The sequence below is a fragment of the Capra hircus genome, chromosome 2, assembly GCF_001704415.2.
Source record: "Capra hircus breed San Clemente chromosome 2, ASM170441v1, whole genome shotgun sequence".
Taxonomy (NCBI): Eukaryota; Metazoa; Chordata; class Mammalia; order Artiodactyla; family Bovidae; genus Capra; species Capra hircus.
The window spans coordinates 108,997,275-109,018,404 of record NC_030809.1 but is presented as its reverse complement, the minus strand read 5'-3'; the positions used below and the strand labels follow the sequence as shown (position 1 = coordinate 109,018,404).

Sequence of the window (21,130 nt, the reverse complement as noted above, 5' to 3'; positions counted from 1 at the left end):
CTTAATGATCTCTTACATTGTCATCACACAATTTCTAGAGCATTACTTTGTGGCCTCGTATGTAATCAGTTTTTTAAAATAATAATTTTATTTATTTTTGGCCGTGCTAGTCCTCGTTGCTGCATGTCCCTAGTTGTGAGCAGGGGCTGCTCTCTAGTTGTGTATGTGGGCTTCCCATTGTGGTGGCTTCTCTTGTTATGGAGCACAGATGCCAGAGCTCTCAGGCCTCAGTAGTCAAGGCATGTGGGCTCAGTAGTGTGGTTCCCAGGCTCAATAGTTGTGGCCCACGGGCTTAGTCGCCCCATGGCATGTGAGATCTTCCCAGATCAAGGATCAAACCTGTGTCTCCTGCATTGGCAGGCGGATTCTTTACTGCTGAGCCACTATGGAAACCCTGGAATCACTTTTATACATGTGTACTTTCCAGAGGTTATATTTTATCTGCCGCACCATTTTATCTGCCCATAGCGTTCAGCTCAGACTTCCCTTGTGGCTCAGCTGGTAAAGAATCCGCCTGCAATGTGGGAGACTTGGGTTTGATCCCTGGGTTGGGAAGATCCCTTGGAGAAGGGAAAGGCTACCCACTCCAGTATTCTGGCCTGGAGATTTCCATGGACTGTATATCCACAGGGTCGCAAAGAGTTGGATACGAATGAGTGACTAACACATACACGCGCACACACACACACACATTTATCACAGTGTATTGGTCTGTTTCCATTTCAGAAGACAGACTGAGGGCTCTTTGAGGAAAAGGATTTACTGTCTTTCTAGTATTGAAGCAACAGATCAGTGAATAGTGATTCCTCTTTACCCTTCAAAATCCCTTCTCTTGATCCCCTGCCCTCAAGCCCATCTTTCCAGAGTTAGACATTCTTCCTACTCCTGTCACCACAGACAATGGGATGTATCGCTATGTTGATTCTCTTTCCAAATTTGGCTGATTGCCCCTGAGGCCATAAAGACTCTAGGGGAGGAGGGACTTTTTCTTGGAAGCTGGAACAAAGTTATATTATGTTCAAATTACTAATCAGTTATAATACTGTACAATAAAATTTACTTTAACCCAAATTGAATATTATTTTACTTTCTGATGAATCATAATACTCTATGAATATTAATTATTATGAGTAATTGAAATGCAGAAAAGTGAAATTAATCTTTCTGGTTGACATGACAGGATAATGGATAGTCAGAATTTATTGTACCAGAAAGAAGATAAAATAGAGTAATGTCTTTGATATTTTTAGTGAAAATCTGACTCAGACCTCTACTGCCTATATTTCAGGTTGCTAATGTTGCTAGAAAATTCCTGACATAAGAAAATTGCCTAGTGGAGTATAATTATGAAAGCCCAATTAAGAGTTTAAAAGTCTTAATATTAAAAAAATTATTTTATTCTCTGTGGAAGACTTGGGAACATCATTAATGTTCCCAATATGCACTTAATTTTTACCTAAATCTAAGTAGTACCATCCCTACCTGTCCTGCTAGAAAATTCTTGCCTTTCTAAGATGATATCCAAGTCTATTATACCCCAAAATATTTGTATTTTTATCTAGTTTAATACTATAGTGTTTCTTTGAAGTTTAAAAATTACATATCGCAGATGCAAAAAAAGAATTTGCAGCAACATTTTAAACCAGGGAAACCATTTATGTCTTTACAAAGTAAAACTGCTTTAGGAAGAAAGAGGGGCCCCTTTGAAAATTACTTCTAAAGAGTTTCAGGGTCCAATCATCATTATCATCAATTTACACAAATGATCGCGTGTAGGCTGCAGTCAATTGCTACACAATTTCTTTTATCCATCAAGGCTTAATGGAAAGAAGATGAAAAGGAAATAGAAATTCAAAATCTCTGTTCATGGTCTTAATGGCCTATTATTCAGCCGACTTTCAACATGTGGAAAGCCTTCGTTAATACGCCATCAAGGATGACTTTAAAACTTCTGATCTGTTCTTCTGGGCTATAAGTTATATCTCACATAACAAGTTTTACTTGAGCTCCTTCCGGTCTGATATCTGTATCTATAAATATCTTTGTTAGTTATATCCTGCTTTAGGAGTGTAATGGGTCCTGCTTTAGGAGTGTAATGGGGCAGAGTATAAAAAATATATGTACCTTATTTAAAATATATTTGAAAATTTCCTTTTTCCCAGTATAAAACTTGACAAGTTAAAAAAAAAAAGAAGTAGGGGGCAGGAGAGTAATAGAATGGATTTTAATCATTCCTTTAATGTGAGACTATTTGGCACAAAAGTAAATCTGATTAGACGTTCTCGCAATATCTTGACCTTCCGTTCAATGGAGTGTGTGATCTCCAGAGTGACGTAGGCCAGTTTCTGAGATGCTGCTGTATCACGCCTCTCCATTCTAAAATGTTCCCCTTGGGGAAAGTTTGGGGGCCTGCTCTCTCGTTCTCCATCTTTTCCCATTGTAGGGCATTTGTGGAAGCAGCAGAAATCTCTCTAAATTTTCCATTTTGACAGAAAATTCTGGTTTTTAGAACTTATCATTCAAACTGGAGACTCATTAGCATTTAAGTGTCTGTCACTAAAAAGTTGCTTAGGATATTTCTTGCATCACGGCCTGGAAGGAAATTACAGAATTCCTAGTTTCTGAATTGGTGTATGAAGTTTCCAGCTGGGCAGGGAGGCATGAAATTTCAGGCACTGTCTCCTTCCTAACCCTTTTCTATCAGCCTTGCTCTTATTCTCAGATCTCCAGCCATCTCTGACTCACACTTGACCTCATGCTAAGAGCAGTTCTGTTTGTGGGTTGGGATATGTAAGAAGCCACTAACTCAGAAGGTCACTGGCTCAGGATGGAACTCCTTTCTGCCCTGAGGTCCTCTGCCTGGCATAGAGTCCTCTTGTCTACCAACTTGTCTTCCGACCACACTGACTAGCCACCCTGGCTCATGATCCTTTATTCTGCTGTCCTTAACTTGGGTCTGCCTCACTGGTGCTTTACCTGCCTGTCTCTGCTGAGGTCTTCTTCTTAGACTTGATATGTATTCTTCCCCTTCTCCCTGGCCCTGCTTGACCCCTTGCGGGCCTACTCTGGCTGTTGCCACCCAAGACTGAGGAAAAGGACGTCTGCATCCTAATCTCTGTTGCACCACCAGAAAACCATCTGACTTCAGGCTAAACTGCTCTGCACTCAGCCTTTTCTCCCTGTGAGAGGGGCTGTTTGGGGTTATTTCTAGAGTCTTTTAGAAAATTCTAGGAACCATAGTACATCTTTTTCACCTCTTTTTACCTTCCATCTTCTGACTGTGTTTCAAAGAACTAAGAGTGCAAAATGCCATGATATGTCTGCATCATGGGCTCATCAGCATCGTGCCTGCATCATGGACCCAGTTAGGAAGATAAACCTGTGAAGACGACAGCATTTCCCTTTATTTGCATCACATTGTATAATTAGCAGTGTGTAAGATGATGCCTTCAGAATTTCACTCATGCTTGTGAAGCTGTGTTCCCGGCATTTGAAGGAAGCTCCTCCACATAAGCGGCAGGAAAATGACCCTTTTTTCCCTTTAAAGAGCCAAACCACCATCCTTCATCTTTCTTCTTGTATATCGTCACGATGTCGCCTGTGAAAACGCACATACATTTAGTTAGACAAGTGAGTTCCTGCGATTAATACCTTCCCGAGTTTGATCAGTTAAGATAGTTTTTAAGGAAATTCTGCTTTCAAGGAGTTACTTGGTAGCATCACTTTTCTGCAGGTGATTCAGACAAAGCAAAACTTATTGACCACCTCTGCATGAAGCAGGCAGAATGCAGAGAATATTAAAAAGTTAGGTAATGGAGGACTGAGTTGTGCCATAAAGTAGTTTGATTAGAAACAAAATCACTTTGGATCCTATGTCCTGTGCTGCCTGGTTCACTTTGGATAGAACTGATGGGTTGTCACCAAACTCTTCCTTGGTGTCTGTGTTTTAAGGGTTCCTCATGTTGGGGGGCACCATAGTTTGGTATGCTGACTGTTAAGATTATGTCTTGGCTACCAGAATTTTCTTTAGATCAAAGCAGCTTCTCTTGACTGTATGTGCCAGCTTCATAGCCCAAAGTTCCAACCTACCGCTTTGCACAATAATATAACCCATTGTTCCACAATTTAGATAATTTGAATAAAATATCAATTTGAAGACAATACTCCTTTAAAGCAATGATTGAAATAAATGGAATTCCTAGGAAACACATGGCTCTTCTCTAATTCTCTATTAAAAAACAAGATAAAAACACTAGTCCCCGTCTTGTGAGAGAGTCCTTTCTCTCTGGCTGCATCCTGTACATCAAAGTGGAAACATCCCCTTCCTTCAGGATCCAAGAGCTACTTGATCTTTAGCATCATCACAAAGTCATTTTCAGTTTTTTTTCTTTCACTTTTCTCCCCAGTAATTTTCTTTCCAAGGCAAAGGAGACTGTCAACCCCCCTTCTATCTTTCCTTGGCCACATCACTATTTTTTCTTGCAATAGATCATTCTCAGTCTAGAAACTCTGTCTAATGTATTCTCTCAGGTCAATAGATTGACACAATCCACTACTAGAATTCAAACACATAATTTATGGACTACCCTGGCCATCCAGTAATTAAGACTCCACGGTTCCAATATAAGAGGAGCGGGTTTGATCCTTTGTTGGGGAACTAAGATCCTACGTGCCTCAAGGTATGGTCACAAAGTAAAAATGTAAAAAAAAAAAAACAAAAACAAATAATTTAAAATTTTATCTTCAGCTTCCCTAAGACACCAACATGTCATTCCATTTAAAGAACCCACTTGGGATATAATGTATAAGTAGGCTTTGCAACCAACAGAGAACCGAAGACAAACAAGATGATCAATTTAAGGTGTTAACTATGTAACTCAAACTCAGGATCCTGGGTTGTAGGTGGCATCTGGGATATGTGTTTTAACTCATATGGAAAGTGGGTAAACTGCATTTCATTTACTCACTGATATAGGTAGTCTTAGGATGGTGTAATGACTAACAAAGTGACTTCTATAACACTTAAAATTTTTAAATTAAAGGCAACATTGGTTTCAGATCTAAGCAGGAGTGGGGTCTACTTTCTATTTCTTTTTTTCTTTACTTATTTCTGAGCTACAAGGTAAAGTAACTGCGTGAACTCTGACTGGCAAACTGAAAAGGAAACGCCCATGAACCAATAGCAAATATGTGGTGGTGTCCCTGTTGTTTAACTGTTAAATCCATTCTGACTTTCTGTTGATTCTGGGTGCTGTGGCCTGGTCGTGGAATGTAAGTTTTCTCCTATGACACAATTCTTTCTTACTAACATTTTCATCTCCAGATCTCTGCCTTAGCTTAGCATTCGAACATGGTTGCTAACTGGACATACAAAGATGAGGTGCTAACCTTTTCTCATTTAATAATCGTGAGGTTTTCACAACCCCTTGTTGTTGTTCAGTCACCAAATTGTGTCTGACTCTTTGTGACCCTATGGACGGCAGCATGCCAGGCTTCTCTGACCCTCACTATCTCCTGGAGTTTGCCCAAGTTCATGTCCAATGGTGATGCCATCCAACCATCTCATCCTCTGTCGCCCTCTTATCCATCTGTCTTCAATCTTTCCCAGCATCAGGGTCTTTTCCAAAGAGTCAGCTGTTCGCATCAAGTGGTCAAAGTATTGAAGCTTCAGCTTTAGCTTCAGTCCTTCCCAAGAGTATTCAGGGTTGATTTCCTTTAAGATTGACTGGTTTGATCTCCTTGCTCTCCAAGCGACTCTCAAGAGTCTTCTCTAGCGCCACAATTTGAAAGCATCAATTCTTTGGTTCTCTGCCTTCTTTATTGTCCAGCTCTCATATCCATACATGATTACTGGGAAGACCATAACCTTGACTACATGGAGCACTGCTGGAAAAGTGATGTCTTTGCTTTTTAACACACCATCTAGCTTTCTTGCCAAGAAGCAAGTGTCTTCTAATTCCATGGCTGCAGTCACCATTTGCAGTGATCTTAGAGCTCAGGGAGAGGGAATCTGTCACCGCTTCCACCTTTCCCCCTTCTGTTGGCCATAAAGTGATGGGACTGAAGGCCACGATCTTAGTTTTTTTACTATTGAGTTTTAAGCCAGCTTTTTCACTCTCTTCCTTCACCCTCATCAAATGGCTCTTTAGTTCCTCTTTGATTTGTGCCATTAGAGTGTTATCATCTGCATATCTGAGGTTGTCCTTACATACCTTCCGATGTTAAACAAAAATCTGTGACATGGAGAAGGGGATCTGATTCCTTTGATTAGTTGTAAAACCCCTTTTTGAGAGAGAAATAGGAGAAATATTAAGCTGAGAGTCCTCTGACCCAGGTTCTAGAACTGGCATTTAGCTTAAGCCATTGAGAGGAAGTGACATCACACTCCAGTATGTGTAGCTTCTAAAAAGGAAAAAGGTGGGGCTGCGCCTCTGATAACTGTCCATTACTGATATTCTACCCCAACTGAGCACTGTGATTAACAGTGTGATTGGGTTTCCAAGTTCAAATCCTGAGCCTCGACTGCTAGTGACTTTAACTGAAGTACTTCACATTTCTACGTCTCAGTCTCCTCACTCATAAAACAGGCATAAATAATACCTACCTCAAAAGGTTTTTATGAATATTAAATTGGACAATGTGTTTGCAGGAATGTCTGGCACCTGGTAAATACTGCATAGATATCAGCTGTTTTTATTATGTGAGCTTTCTTTTTGGTGTGCTTATCTATCTTCTAAGAAGGGTGATTATAAACCTGAACTGATTTAACAGGGTACTAACTTCAAAAGCTAAGACAAAGGTTATAGTCAAGTTAAAGATTTCACGTGAGAAGGCAAGTCAACTATTTGAGAATGATTCTTACCTTTTTCCAAGTCCAATTCATCATCTTGCCTGGCTTGAAAAGAATATAAGGCCTTGCAAAGACCATTGCCGAGCTGGGTCACACCAGAGGCTGCAAGTTGGATCAAGTTTTAGTGACTAATGCTGGATCAGTAGGCAAGATGTACACAGTGAGAAAGTGGTCTTGTTTTCACCACATCGTGCAGAGCTTGAATATGTTGAAATCTTCCCCAAAGGAAAGTTTATCATTGTACATAATACTCATTCTTTGATTCAGTAACCATTTCTGATGTAGGTACTATGAGAATGAACTATGTATATTATATACTCCAAAGCTATAATATAGAAAATAAGTCTAGAGACAAAAATTATTGTAGTAGTAATAATAATGATGACAGTTTTAAATTGTTTTCCATGTGAATTTCATATCAGCCAATCTATGTTGACCGATGTTGTATTTGTGTCTTGGAAAACCCACACTTGTTTTTCCCATCAGGAATATATTGGAGCAGGAGCTTCCTACCATTATCCCCAGGTACTTAAGGAACTGTTTCTCAAACTGTGCAACCATGGGTCTTTAATGTACAGGTGGACTACAATGGCCTGGGTTTGACTGAAACTCATTTTTGCCAAGTTCTAATCAAGAACCTAGAGAGTCGAGGTTGTGGTAATACTATAGTTGAAAAATAATGGGTAATGAAACGTGCTTGTGTGGATGTGTGTGTGTGTGGCTGGGGGGTTGAAAGGTAAAAGGCAGTGGGGGTAGATGGACAAATGACCAAAGTCAAGTGACTGAACAAAGCCAGTAGGCTTTGGGATCGCGATGTTTCTCATGCAGAGGACAGGGTTTCTTTGGCAGTTTGGAGGAGGCTGTGGAGACAGGGCTGCAGAGCTCCTCACCGTGTTTCCAGGGTGAGCGTGTGGACAACAAATTGAGGCTGTCTGAATAACACGGATGCTGGGGACTGGGGGTACCTTCCCTAAAACATTAGCGAATTCTTCCCCCCTCCCCGACCTGCATTCTTCTTGAGTCCATCCCATCTTTTGGATGACATTTGCACAGAAAGCTACACATTCTAATAAATTAATCAGTCCTGATTGAAATGTTAATTTCCTTGAGCCAATTTATATCAATGTGGTTCTGAAAATAAAATATAATTTTGGCAATGTGCTTTACTGATAGGACCCAGCCTCGAATTATTCTGGTCATGAGATTACCTGTAGACGAAGGACTTGGAATTCTCTGCCCATCAGAAGATGCCCTGTTCACAATATTCTCTAATCTCTTCGTCAGTACAGGCCGAGATATTCTCACAGAACTATGTGTCTGCTGCTGTTTGAATAGGGGGGAAAAGACATTTTTAACAGCGCTGTCAACAGAAGTATTTGAGAAAAGTAACTCTTCTGCAACTGTTTTCCTCCGGAAACTGTTTTTTAATTATTGGGTGAAGGATATAAAGAAATCATTCAATACATTTCTAAATCCTACTATAGTGAGGTTTTGTTACTGAAACCGTGATATTTTCAGAATTCAGTTCAGTTCAGCTGCTCAGTCGTGTCCTACTCTTTGCGACCCCATGAATCACAGCACGCCAGGCCTCCCTGTCCATCATGAACTCCCAGAGTTCACTCAGACTCACGTCCATTGAGTCAGTGATGCCATCCAGCCATCTCATCCTCTGTCGTCCCCTCTCCTCCTGCCCCCAATCCTTCCTAGCATCAGAGTCTTTTCCAATGAGTCAACTCTTCGCAAGAGGTGGCCAAAGTACTGGAGTTTCAGCTTCAGCATCAGTCCTTCCAAAGAACACCCAGGACTGATCTCCTTTAGAATTAGATATTACTATATTTTATAGCCTGTGTTTGCAATTCTGACCTGCAGCCTTAAGCCAAGTAATATTTACACCATTCCTTCTATAAATTCAACTTTAATTGGTTTTGATGCAAGTGAAATAATCATGACTTTGTAAATGACTGAGGCCCTTTTAGAGCTCAAGTCTCAGAAAGAAAACTGTCCCTTCATCACAAGGTAGTTACAGCTCCCTCTTCTGGTAGCAAATGGAAAACAGCTAACCGTGTATACTCACATGCTCATCAATACCTAGAGTGAAACACTGGGAAAGCATTAATACATGTGTGTGAACCTTTTAATTGTGCTCACACATTATCAACATCATGTACTATGTTAAATGGATGAGACTACTGCTTATCACAAAATCTTACAATTTAGGTCTGTAATAGAAATTTTACTATAAGAGCATGTTCAAAGGATAAAGTTAGAAAATGAGAAGGAAGAAGGAACCCAAAGTATTTTTAACTCATTAATTTACCTATGAATACAAAGAATTTGTTCATTTGTGTTTAGTCTTTGTTACTGTGCTCAAAAAATAATTAAATTTATCTTAAAATCGTGCAATTGGAGATTTGAGCATATGGCATATATAATTCATAACAGCTTTTTTGCCCTGATGCTGCTTTGAGTCATTCTACCCAACAAGGCCAGTCAAGGAATTATAACCAGCCTCTTAAATGTTTACCTTTTCTTTCCACTTGAAGATGGAGTTACTACAGGGATGGTTGGGTTGAGGTCTTTGCTCAAGTTCTGCTAACACGGATGACAGTTTATAGGAGTTTGCTTGCAGAAGGTCTAGTTTCAAGCTATTCTGTGGAAACAGCATTTGACCACATGAGTAAATTTCTAGAGAAGAAGGCACAACTCACTGTGGCTGGATAAAGGGACATCAGGATAACTTCCAAGATGACAAAGAGGTTCAGAAAAGTACACATTCAACTCATGTGCAATTCATTTGCAGAAAATGCTAAAGAGAGAAAAATAATGGGCCCTTTAAGAAGTCTAAAGAAAGCCTTAGTTGTTGAGTGTGTCTTATTCTGGAACCTTGTGAAAAAGGTAAACCAGAAAGCTTGATAGGTATATTACTCATCATTTTGTGACAAAGAAAAGTTTTACTTAACTTTCTGCTGAGGAATGGGGAAAGAGAATAGTAAGTGCTGATTCCAAAAGGCAGGCTTTCAGGGGGCTTTGAAGAAAGGCAATGGAGCCATGGGCACTTAACATAAAGAAGAGAATTGACTCTTGTCATCAGAATCAAACTAAAATGATGTGTGGCAGGGTTTTTGTTAGTGGTGTTATTATTTCTTGAAGAGGTGAGGTCTTATATTACCTGGAAAGTTTGCAGTAACACTTCTGAAAACTAGAAACAATATTCTGGGCTATTTGAATATAAAAATAAAGAGTAAAACTAAAGCTATTAGTCTCTCCGTTTTCAATTTGACCTTGAACTAAAACTTTATATTGACTTCTCTGGCAAGTTGTGGTCAGTCAAGGTAAATCAAAGCACAGAATCTAAATACTGGAAAGAGTCTGCTTATCCAACATTCTCCTCACCATTGCCTCTCCCTTCTCCACATCCCCAGACTGGGGATTCCTTTTTTTTTTTCTTTCTACTTTTTGGCTGTGCCACTTGGAATCCAGGATCTTGATTCCTCGACCAGGGATCAAACCTGTGCCACCTGCAGTGGAAGCGAGGTGTCTGAACCACTGGACTGCCAGGGAAGTCTGCAGCCTGGGATTCATAATCCTAACATCCCTGTCAGGGGACCACAGCCATGGACCGAACACCTCCAGTAGTCTTGGAACCATTCACTGCACAGTGGGCAGGCGCACCTAAGGTGCAATCCAAAGCTTCTCCGTGGCTTCCAGCCTTAGATCCAGTCTGCACTTGGGAACATCAAGAGCAAGTCTCTCTGTTCTGTGGTGTGTTCCTTCTGGTATCCAAAGATAATATCTGCCTCCATACACTTTCAGTTTCTGCAACAATTTCTCAGAGAATATGGCTTGCCAACATTCTTGTTTCAAATATGGCACAGGACCAAGAGCCAATGAAATAGGAAATAGAGATTCCCCTGCAAGAAACCTCCCCTGCCTAAGACAAAATCAATCTACCACCATTACTGGTAATAGTTTCCCTCCCCCAGATGTGGGGGTATATAATTTCTGACACAGATATTTGGCATCCACTATTTGAAGACCCTTTCTGCTTCATCACTAGATCCTAAACACTATAAATTCAGGGGTTAGATCGTCTCCCATCTTGCATCCTCCATTGTGTGAATCAGGCCAGTTGTGTGCCCCGAAGATCCTAATACATATTCTATATTAATGACAAAACGCTATGCAAGAACCCAAAGAAATAAACTTATAAATTAATGCCATCATAAAATGCTTCATATGATTTCCTTTTGGTAAATATCATTTACACTGGATTAGTTAACCAAACATTTTATGTTGTCACAGAAAATGTCTTTCAGTCTGTTTTATAATTTTATAAAAATTGTATTCATATGTCACTGCAAGGATATTAGACCTCTGTTCCCAAGTGAACAGAATTCAGGCCTGTCTTTTCACAAAAAGTGTCAGGTTTATTCCTGAAACAGCACCTGCACTAAAGGAAGCTGCTGCTAAAAAACAGATAAACAATACCTGGCTGCGTCTGTCTATTTTTACCAAAGGACTATTGAAATCATTCTTCGGACAGAATTTATTAGGTATGTACTTTTTACAAGGGTGTTAGATAGGCTACGTGCAAGGAAAGGAAAACTGGCCCAGCTTCCTGGATCCTTCAAAACATTGCTAAAAATTTAATCTCTTCCTGAATTCTTCTCAAATTAACCCCAATCAGCTTTCTCTCCAATCATAACAAATTGTGTACCTTGCCACACATAGGTCACAGTATTTGTTTTTATTCCTGTATAAAATTCATGGGCCTTTGCTAACCTTTTTATAATGTGGGCTCCTCTGAAGAGGTCACACTGCCCATCAATTGCAACAAATGTCTGGGTGCTGCTGCAGTCCAGCCTTTCGGCAAAAAGTGCCGCTCCCTACCTCCGCTGACGGCACCTCCTCTCCCCTCACAATGACCTTGGCCTCTGAGGTTTTTCTCCTTGTTTCCCTGGAAGCTCTCACACCCTAAACAGCCATCTTCCTTTCCCCTACATCCACATCTCTCCTTTCCCCTAGTATTCTCAGAAGACCCTGATATTGGCTCAGGGATAAATGGAAAACGGCATCTCTATAATAATACCAGGATTTCAGCTCTCCTCTGTGCACTGTGCTAGCATTTTCTAAATACTGCTTCAACCTCACAAAACCCCTTTGAGCTAAGTACCAACATCCCCCCTTCCAAGATGAGAAAACTGAACCTGTCCCAGGTCCCTGTAACTGGCCGAGGTAGATCCGGATGCAGGCCTTTCTGAAAGCAGACCCTGCGTTTGTGTTTCAGTCGCATCTGTTAACTGAGATAGCACACATGATTTCCAGACCTTGACAGTGATTCTATGCTGGGGGCGGGGGAGGGATTTTATTTTAGGCACATTTCCACCCCTTGCCCTGGGAGGACACTAAAGCAAACATCTCTAAGTAGCTGGATTTTTCCAGATTCCTCAAACCACTTGTCAAGGAGCTGACCGTACAAGCTCTCTGACTAGACTGTTCTGTGTCATGAGAAAGGAAAGGCAAACAGAGGTCAAATGGGCCAGAACACAGGCGTTCCCCAAATAGCTCCTTCAGCATTAAATCTACCAAACTGCACTCTGCAAATATTTACCTCGTCCATTAAGGCTGCTGTGCTTTTTTCGCTCTCTGAGTCTGAGAAGGAGGAGTGGCTGGAGTAGGCTCTCAGCATTCGTTCCAAGCCTGCAAGTGAAATCATACTGCCAGTCACCACTGGTCAGTCCTGGAGGGGCAGGGGTTAAAGGTGGTTACACTCAGAGGGAGCCAGAGCCCAGAACCGATTCCTGGAGCATTTCCCGAATGGCTGGAGCTGCTTGTGTATGTAGTTGTTGCTAAATTTTACTGAATGGGTGACCTGTACCTTCATTTAATGACATTAGAGAAATACTGGTGCTTAAGGAGTCTTGATTGTTGTTCAAGATGAAAGACTCAGGATGAGCTTTGAATCCTTCTTGTAGATCCATTCTGTGGCAGTTCCCTAACATTTTACCATGATCTTAAGCTCTCCTCTGCTGGTGTTTACATTTCTAAACATTTTGCTCTCTTGGATTTCCTATCAAGTATTACATTGCAATAGTGTTCTCGGGTCCACAAAAAACAAGCTCCACATATCAGAATCCCACGTATGAAATTGTTTTCATTATCTGTGGCACTTATGAGCTTCTTCATGTTCTAACATACCTAACCTCTAAGCATAGGATTTAATTTGAACGCTTTTCACATCGTTCAGCAAGTTGCTTTAAAAACAAGCAAGTGGTGATCATTCTGTAAAGTACAGAAATATTGAATCATTAAGTTGTGCACCTAGAACTAAGATAGTGCTGTATATCCATAATACTTCAGTACAAAATAAATTAAAAAAATCTTAAATCACCTATTAACACCCTTCCAATGGAATAATATAAACTAATATGGGAAAAATAAATAAATGGAAGCCTTGTACATAGGAGGTTTTTGTTGTCTAGTTGTTAAGTCCTGTCTGACTCTTTGCAACCCAAAGGACTGTAGCCCACTAGGCTCCTCTGTCCTTGGGCTTTCCCAGGCAAGAATACTGGCCTGGGTTGCCATTTCCTTCTCCAGGGGATCTTCCCAACCCTGGGATCGAACCTGGGTCTCCTGCATTGGCAGGCAGGTTCTTTACGACTAGCGCCACCTGGGAAGTAAACCACCTAGGAGGTTTACTATGTTTTAATCCAAACTAATTGTCCTTCATGTCAGCCAATTTCAGGAACAGAGTAAAATGTTACATTTCTAGAAACGGTGGTATAGTACTTATAAAAATCTCACAGATGGACCAAAATGTCATGTTTAATTTTTTTTGCTCTCTCCTTTGAGCGAAAATTTTTCTTTATTCACACAAATTAGGTCTGACATTTGGTCCTTTAAATGAGATGATCCCTGCACCAGTCAGCAAAAGCAGAAACACCCCAACTCTGAATGAAACCTCAGGATAGAATACTTTCCTTCACCAGGCCAATCAAAGAGATAGTTACATACCTTCTTGGTCTCGCGAGACTTTTTCAATATCTTTCTGCAGTCTCAACAGTTTTGATTTTATTGAAGATGTCTGTCGCTCTCTACTCATTGCATTTTTAGGATCTTCTTCCTTTAGGAAAAAAGAAGGAAGTTTAACAATTTCAGGGGAAAAAAGGAAGAGTTGCTACTCCTAGTTGCACTGAGACTTTCACTGCTACATTCTAAGTTAACTTAATGGAAGGGGAAAAAAATAATAAAGCCAGGATAATCTTTGGTTTTCCACAGATAGTTTTACTTTTCTAGACCTGCTTAATAAGAAGACATCTTGCTCACAACTGGTAAGTATATAGCCAAGAACTTACTTTAACAGAAAAAATCACCCTTGGAAAGTGAATGTTACTATAGCTATTTCATAGACGTGCATGGCTCACCAAGGTCGGGGCACGAGAGCTTTAAGAAGACTAGCTGATTTAACCAGGACCTTTCAGTTGAGGGGAAGGAGGGCAGAAGTTACTCCTTACAGGAGAAATGGCACAAGCAAAGGATAGAGGGAGGATTTGTGTGAAATGAAAAATAAACATACCAGTTGCTTGAGCAAATACAGTCAGAGAAAAAAATTATCTAAGTAGTTTAGGTCAGATTTGAGGGCTGAAGTAGAAATTTTATCCTGTAGATTGAGAACTATTAATTATGTGAGAGCTTTCATAAGCATTATTTCCCGAACTGAAAGAATAAAGATGTTAGGACACAGTGTAAATGCCTAGTAACAAGTCAAAGAGCAAATGTCCTATAGTGATATGCAACTTAAAATGATTAAAACCTTTGTGTGCAAAAACAAAAAGGTGTTAGGTCTGGTGGGGGGGGGTGGCTGATCATGAATGTAGTAGAGACAGAAATCTTGGAGAAAGAGGGAAAACTGATGACTGAGGATGGAAGTGGAGGAGTCAGGACTTATCTGAAAAGGAAGGAGAAAGACTGGGACCCTAAATATTGGTGGAGAGAATAGCTTTAGAAAGATTGTCCTGAAGAAAGGGAAGCGTGACAATTTAGAGCAAAGAGAATACTGTAATAGCCTGTATAAAAATATAATGAGATTAAAATATTTAATCTATATGCTGTGTTCAGTTCAGTTCAGTCACTCAGTTGTGTCCAACTCTTTGCGACCCCATGAACTGCAGCATGCCAGGCCTCCCTGTCCATCACCAACTCCCGGAGTCCACCCAAACCCATGTCCACTGTGTCAGTGATGCCATCCAACCATCTCATCCACTGTCGCCCCCTTCTCCTCCTGCCCTCAATCTTTCCCAGCATCAGGGTCTTTTCAAATGAGTCAGCTCTTCGCATCAGGTGGCCAAAGTTTTGGAATTTCAGCTTCAACATCAGTCCTTCCAATGAACACCCAGGATCTTCCTTAGGATGGACTGGTTGGATCTCCTTGCAGTCCAAGGGACTCTCAAGAGTCTTCTCCAACACCACAGTTCAAAAACATCAATTCTTCGGCACTCAGCTTTCTTCACAGTCCAACTTTCACATCCATACATGACCACAGGAAGAACCATAGCCTTGACTAGACGGACCTTTGTTGGCCAAGTAATGTCTCTGCTTTTGAATATGCTATCTAGGTTGGTCATAACTTTGCTTCCAAGGAGTAAGCATCTTTTAATTTCATGGCTGCAAACACCATCTGCAGTGATTTTGGAGCCCCCAAAAAATAAAGTCTGACACTGTTTCCACTGTTTCCCCATCTATTTCCCATGAAGTGATGAGACCAGATGCCATGATCTTAGTTTTCTGAATGTTGAGCTTTCAGCGAACTTTTTCACTCTCCTCTTTCACTTTCATCAAGAGGCTTTTTAGTTCCTCTTCACTGTCTTACCCTAGTCCATGTGAATTTTGCAGCACTCGATAAAACCCAGTCTACACTTACTGCTAATGTCTATAAAGTTATAAAGTTAGATTTTGGAGGTGTTTTGCTTTAAGAACATTATTGCTGTTGTCCAGTCACTGTCGTGTCTGACTTTTTTCTTTCTTATGGACTGCAGGACACCAGGCCTCCCTGTCCCTCATTGTCTCCCAGAGTTTGCCCAAGTTCATGTCCATTGAATCAGTGATCCAACCATCTTATTCTCCCCATCCTCTCCTCCTGCCCTCAAAATTTCCCAGCAGGGAAAGATTCAGGGTCTTTTCCAATGAGTTGGCTCTTCACATCAGATGGCCAAAGTATTGGAGCCTCAGCTTCGGCATCAGTCTTTCCAATGAATATTCAGGGTTGATTTCCTTTAGGACTGACTGGTTTGATCTCTTTGTAGTCCAAGGGACTCAAGAGTCTTCTCTAGCATAATTGAAAAGCATCAGGAATATTAAGGATATTAGGACAAGCTTATTCTCCCAGTTGGAGAATCAGTCCATTCTCTTAGAAAACATACATAGTCATTAGTTCTGGTGCAATTAAATGACCTAAAAACCAAAATTTCCCATGGGCACATCAATTAAAGATAAACCATTATGGCTGCTTCTTTATGTTTCAATAGGACCTTAGTCAAATTTTCAAGGAGAATGACCCTAATTTTATTGACAGGTTCACTTACAGAGGTATTTTCACAAGAAAGTAATAGATGTGTTTTATTGTACATTGTCTCATCTCAGGGATCACTTACACTATTTGGAAGAAAAAAAGTACTTTCCCCATATAATCAAATCTTCCTTCCCACTTTCATCTCTATCTTTGTTTCTGCTTTGAACAGACATTGCTATTGCTAATTTACTTTGTCTTTCATAGGAAGCTCAGATCAATACTCTGTAATAACCTAAATGGGAAAAGAATTTGAAAAAGAATAGATACATGTATTTGTATGACTAAGTCACTTTGCTGTACACCTGAAACCAACACAACATTGTTAATCAATTATGCTCCAATGAAAATTAATGTTTTTAATTTAAAAAATTAAATATTTGCTTCAAAAATGAAAAGATTCAGTCTAAGATCCTCTTTGACTTTCTTCCCTGGCAGAGAATACTGAAGACATATTTTCATCACCCCATCTGTAAACCACAGTTTTTAAACTCAGGCAGACTATAAAAAGTCAATATTTTAATTTATAAAACAATGTTTCTTTTACAATTGCTCTCAATTAAAAAAAAAAAAAAGGAATCCCTCATTATGAGACTAAGGTTCCCCGCGAATGAAACCTCCTTCCATCCATACTTACAAAGTAGTCAGTTAATAGGAACTCGGATTTATTTTCTGTAGATGAGACTGTGGTTTCTTCCATGAGAGCCTGGATATCTTTTTCGATGTCTATCTTGCTGATGGCACAGTGAATCTGCGTGTGGCACTGCAAGGCCAAGGAAAGCAGAACAAGGTTGCAGAAGACACGTTTCCTGCCAGTTCTTACCACGCACACCAGAGACAGCAAATTCTCTACTACTCACTGTGGTCAAGGTTTGGCCAAAAACAGAAATATGTTGGGAGTACTGGTTTAAGTTATTACACAAGAGTTGAATTCTTTCCTTCTCCAGCTCCAGGATGCTCTGAAAGGGTAAAAAATGAAATTACATCAGCCCTCTGTTATATTTACAAAACTAAAGGCGCCCACCAAGCACTAACACACTGAAGAAAGTCTGAGTGAGCTGTCCTGTTTGTGCCCCTTGATCCAAACTGCAGAGGGGGCAGGTTCCCAGGACAGGAATGGATTTGGTGTCTGTCTATTTATCCTCCATTAGGATTAATTTCGGCTTCCCTGGTGGCTCAGGGGTAAAGAATCCACGGCAACGCAAGAGATGCAGGAGATGTGGGTTTGATTCCTGGGTCGGGAAGATCCCCTGGAGGAGGGCATGGCACCCCACTCCAGTATTCTTGCCTGGAGAATCCCATGGACAGAGGAGCCTTGTGGGCTACAGTCCACAGGGCTGCAAAGAGTTGGACATGACTGAGCACGCACACATGCAGGAGTTTCACTCTCATACTTTCACCGTCTTTTCTAGGCCAAAAGGCACACAGGTGGTTGCCATAGGTTACCTGATGTTCACAAAGAAGGGGGAGAAAGGAATCATTTGAAATCATTTGTGCATTCCAGAAAAAGAATGAAGCCCAGTAAAAGCCCTTCTGTATTTAGGAACTGCAGTCAGACACCAAATATTTCTAGAATTGTTTGCAACGCATACAAGGCATTCTGTTAGTCTTTGCAGGGACAACGATGATGAGATGCAAATTCTCTTCTTAACGAAGCTTGTGTGATGAGACCAGAACCTTAAAGTCTGACCAAGTCGTTTTCCTGGCCTGGGGGTTCAGAGACTACTCTTTGAAGGTGGGGATACAGCCTTCTCATTTTGTGTGGGATGAAAAAATTCCACTCTTGGAGTTTTAGTTGGCTTGTTTTTTTAACTGGGAAGAATCAATGAAATTGGGCAGGTCACATTTGGCTTGTCAGCCATTAACATTTTAGAAAAAATTAGTTATTAGCCTCTTGCCACTCACTGGGAGCCAAGCTGTGGACTGCTTATTTTGAGGAAATAGAGAAGTTCAGAGAAGGCTGGGTCAAGTGGAATACACCCTGGGGATTCCTAGGCTATGTTGGGGATTGCAGGAGGCTGCTGGGTATGTGCCCAGATACTGTGGGTTTGACAGAGGTGGCAGGTGTCCAAGACATAACGCCGCATTCTGTTTCTGTAAGGACAAGGCCTGGGCTTTCCCTCTTTGTCCAGAGGCTGGGCTGGTTCCTCTCATACCTGCCATTCTGCCTCACCCCTTCCCACAGTAAAGAGCACTCAGCAAGAGTCCTTCATGAGGAAGAATGCTGTTGTGGGCAAATCAGTGGCTAACATTAACAAAGAAGTAAGAAGGGCGGCCTGTATTCAGCCCCTTAGGTGGTGTGGGGTGTGGTGACATCACAGAGGCCACTGGCTTCTCTCATCCTGCTTCTCAGCACACCTGCAGGAGCCACTGGCCTGTCCAGTACAGTGTTCCTTTATATCCCTGTATGTAGACTGCATTCATATCCTGTTGTTATTTCACCTGTGGTACATAGTCATTAAATTTTTTAAAAAATTTGTGTAGTTGTTGCGTAAAGCTTACCGTTTTCTCCAGTTTCAAGAGGTCAGTTCAGTGTCATTAAGTCCATCCAAATCATTGTGCAACCACTGCCACTATCCATATCCAGGATTTTTTTCATCTTGCAAAACTGCAACTCGGTGCCCATTAAACAATAACTCCTCATTCTCCTTCCCCTCATCATCCCAGCAGCCACAATTCTACTTGCGGTCTTCTATGAATCTGAAACTAAGTGTCTCATCTAAGAAGAATCATAAAATATTTGTCCTTTTGTGTCTGGCTTATTTCACTTAGCATAAAATCTTCAAGATTCATCCTTGTTGTAGCCTGGGTCACAATTTCCTTCCTTTTAAGGATGAATAATGTTCTGCTGTCTGGAAACACCACGCTTTACTAGTATACAGTCATTTTAATGCTACTATGAAATGCAAGTGGTAAAAGGCTGCAGTAACTGTGAACATCTATGTCAACCACATGCAAACTTTGATCCTGTGCCAAGTGTCTTGACTTTTGAACTGGGGAATCAGGAGCTCTGCTCCCCAAGGCCATCTTCCTTCTCTAGTCAGAATCTGCACAATTTTTGTAAGTCAGTGGAAATGATATACCTTTTGTTTCTGCTGTTGGTCTCCTGAGTCTTTCTCCAAAATCTCAAGTACCAGCCATTTGAATGTGCCCTCTGTCTCCCAGATACGGGATTAAAAAGACCCAGAAGAGTAGCCTAGTAAATGTAAATGCTTCTTGACAGGGCACAAACTATACGCCTCCTCTAACAAATACGTAAAATAAACTCTGCTCAATGTCTTGCACCGCAAGTGAGACCGTCTTCAGAGAGAAAGAGTCTTTACATTATAGAAGAAGATCTGGAAAGCACCTGTTACAGTTTAGCACTACAAGCAAAGGACAGGATGGAAAACAAAAGCCAGGTTTGGGAAATACACTGAATCCCCACTGGGCAGCTGTTTCTTTACTGTGACAAATGCTGAGCCACTAGCATCAGTCTGAGGCTAGAATAATCCTGTCCCTTGCTGGCAATGGTAATATTTAAAAGATTTTAATTACATTTCATGGAAATCGTTAAGATGATCTATGTTTGCTCATGAAAAGAGGCTGAGATAAATTCCACTGTGCAAAGGGGAAATCCATATCTTGTTTAATGAATTATTGCTTTCTATTATCTTGTTCTTTTTGTATAAAATAAGGTGCAGAGAAGCAAGAGACTCTGGAGGACCTCAAATTTTCCTCATGTGTTTTCACAACAGCACGTGAAAGGAAACTGCGATCAAGGAGTTATCAAGGAAGAGCAGATGGAGAGGCTGTCTGGGCCCAGGCTTCATGATAATTCACACTCTTCATTCATTCTTTTCATTTCCTGCTGTTCTGGCCTTCCGGTTAGAACTACCCAGGGAGCTTGGAGGGACTTCATTTTCATCTAAATTGTTTTCATGAAACGGATCAAAGAAATATCTTGCTTTTTCTTGAGCAGAAACTCTTTAAACTTTACTATGCATAGCAATCACCAAGACCCCTTTCTAAAATCATTCAGAAGTTGTGACTCATCCCATGTAGGCAGGCACTCAGAAATCTACATTAAAAATTTTTTTTTTAGCCTAAAACTTCTCATTCCCAACTCAGGGCTTAAGAGTCAGTTTATCCTCAATTTTATTTATTTATTTTGACTGCCCTGCACAGCACGTGGAATCTTAGCTTCCCCACCAGGGATCGAACCTGAGGCCCCCTGCAATGGAAATGTGGAATCTTAACCACTGGACTGCCAGAGAAGTCCAGGAACCTAAATTTTAACAAGCACACTAGACGTTGTTCTGGGGCCATAAAGGGCTATAAGAAAATACATTTTAAAACCATTTCTAATTCTTCCACCCAGAGAGGACCCCTGTTAACATTTTGATGTATTTTAGTCTGTTGAGGTATAGATGTATGTGTGATTTTATATTTCTAGTTATCAACCAAATTATTCAAATTGCTATACTGTTTTTTCACTTAACATTGTTCATAAGCAGTTTCCAATGCTATTAGTTTCCAAAACACTGTTTTAATTAATAATGCCCTGTATAGAATGTATTGATTTATTTAGCCATCTTCTTAACATTGCCACTTTCATTGTTTCTTCCCTTTTACTTTTAATGTATTTGAATGGAAATATGTGTTTTGTTTTTCATTTATTTCCTTAAGATGGATTTATGGAAAGGAAATTAGGTTTTTCAACCCAGGTTCTAAGA

General features: G+C 40.5%; 1 protein-coding gene across 3 annotated transcripts in view; it reads right to left on the bottom strand.

The window, feature by feature from the left end:
* Positions 3,381-21,130, bottom strand: part of NOSTRIN (nitric oxide synthase trafficking) — a 66,082-nt gene continuing 48,332 nt past the window's right edge. For 2 of the 3 annotated variants that reach the window (XM_005676013.3, XM_005676015.3), the window contains 8 exons: positions 17,276-17,374; positions 17,053-17,178; positions 13,865-13,973; positions 12,462-12,550; positions 9,375-9,500; positions 8,059-8,173; positions 6,863-6,952; positions 3,383-3,598 (listed from right to left, as the gene is read on the bottom strand). In XM_005676013.3, coding sequence (XP_005676070.1) covers positions 3,462-3,598; positions 6,863-6,952; positions 8,059-8,173; positions 9,375-9,500; positions 12,462-12,550; positions 13,865-13,973; positions 17,053-17,178; positions 17,276-17,374 — 891 coding nt within the window. In that variant the 3' untranslated portion in view covers positions 3,383-3,461. Of the gene's footprint in view, positions 3,599-6,862; positions 6,953-8,058; positions 8,174-9,374; positions 9,501-12,461; positions 12,551-13,864; positions 13,974-17,052; positions 17,179-17,275; positions 17,375-21,130 lie in introns of all 3 variants that reach the window. The other variant, XM_005676014.3, reaches the window with a different exon arrangement.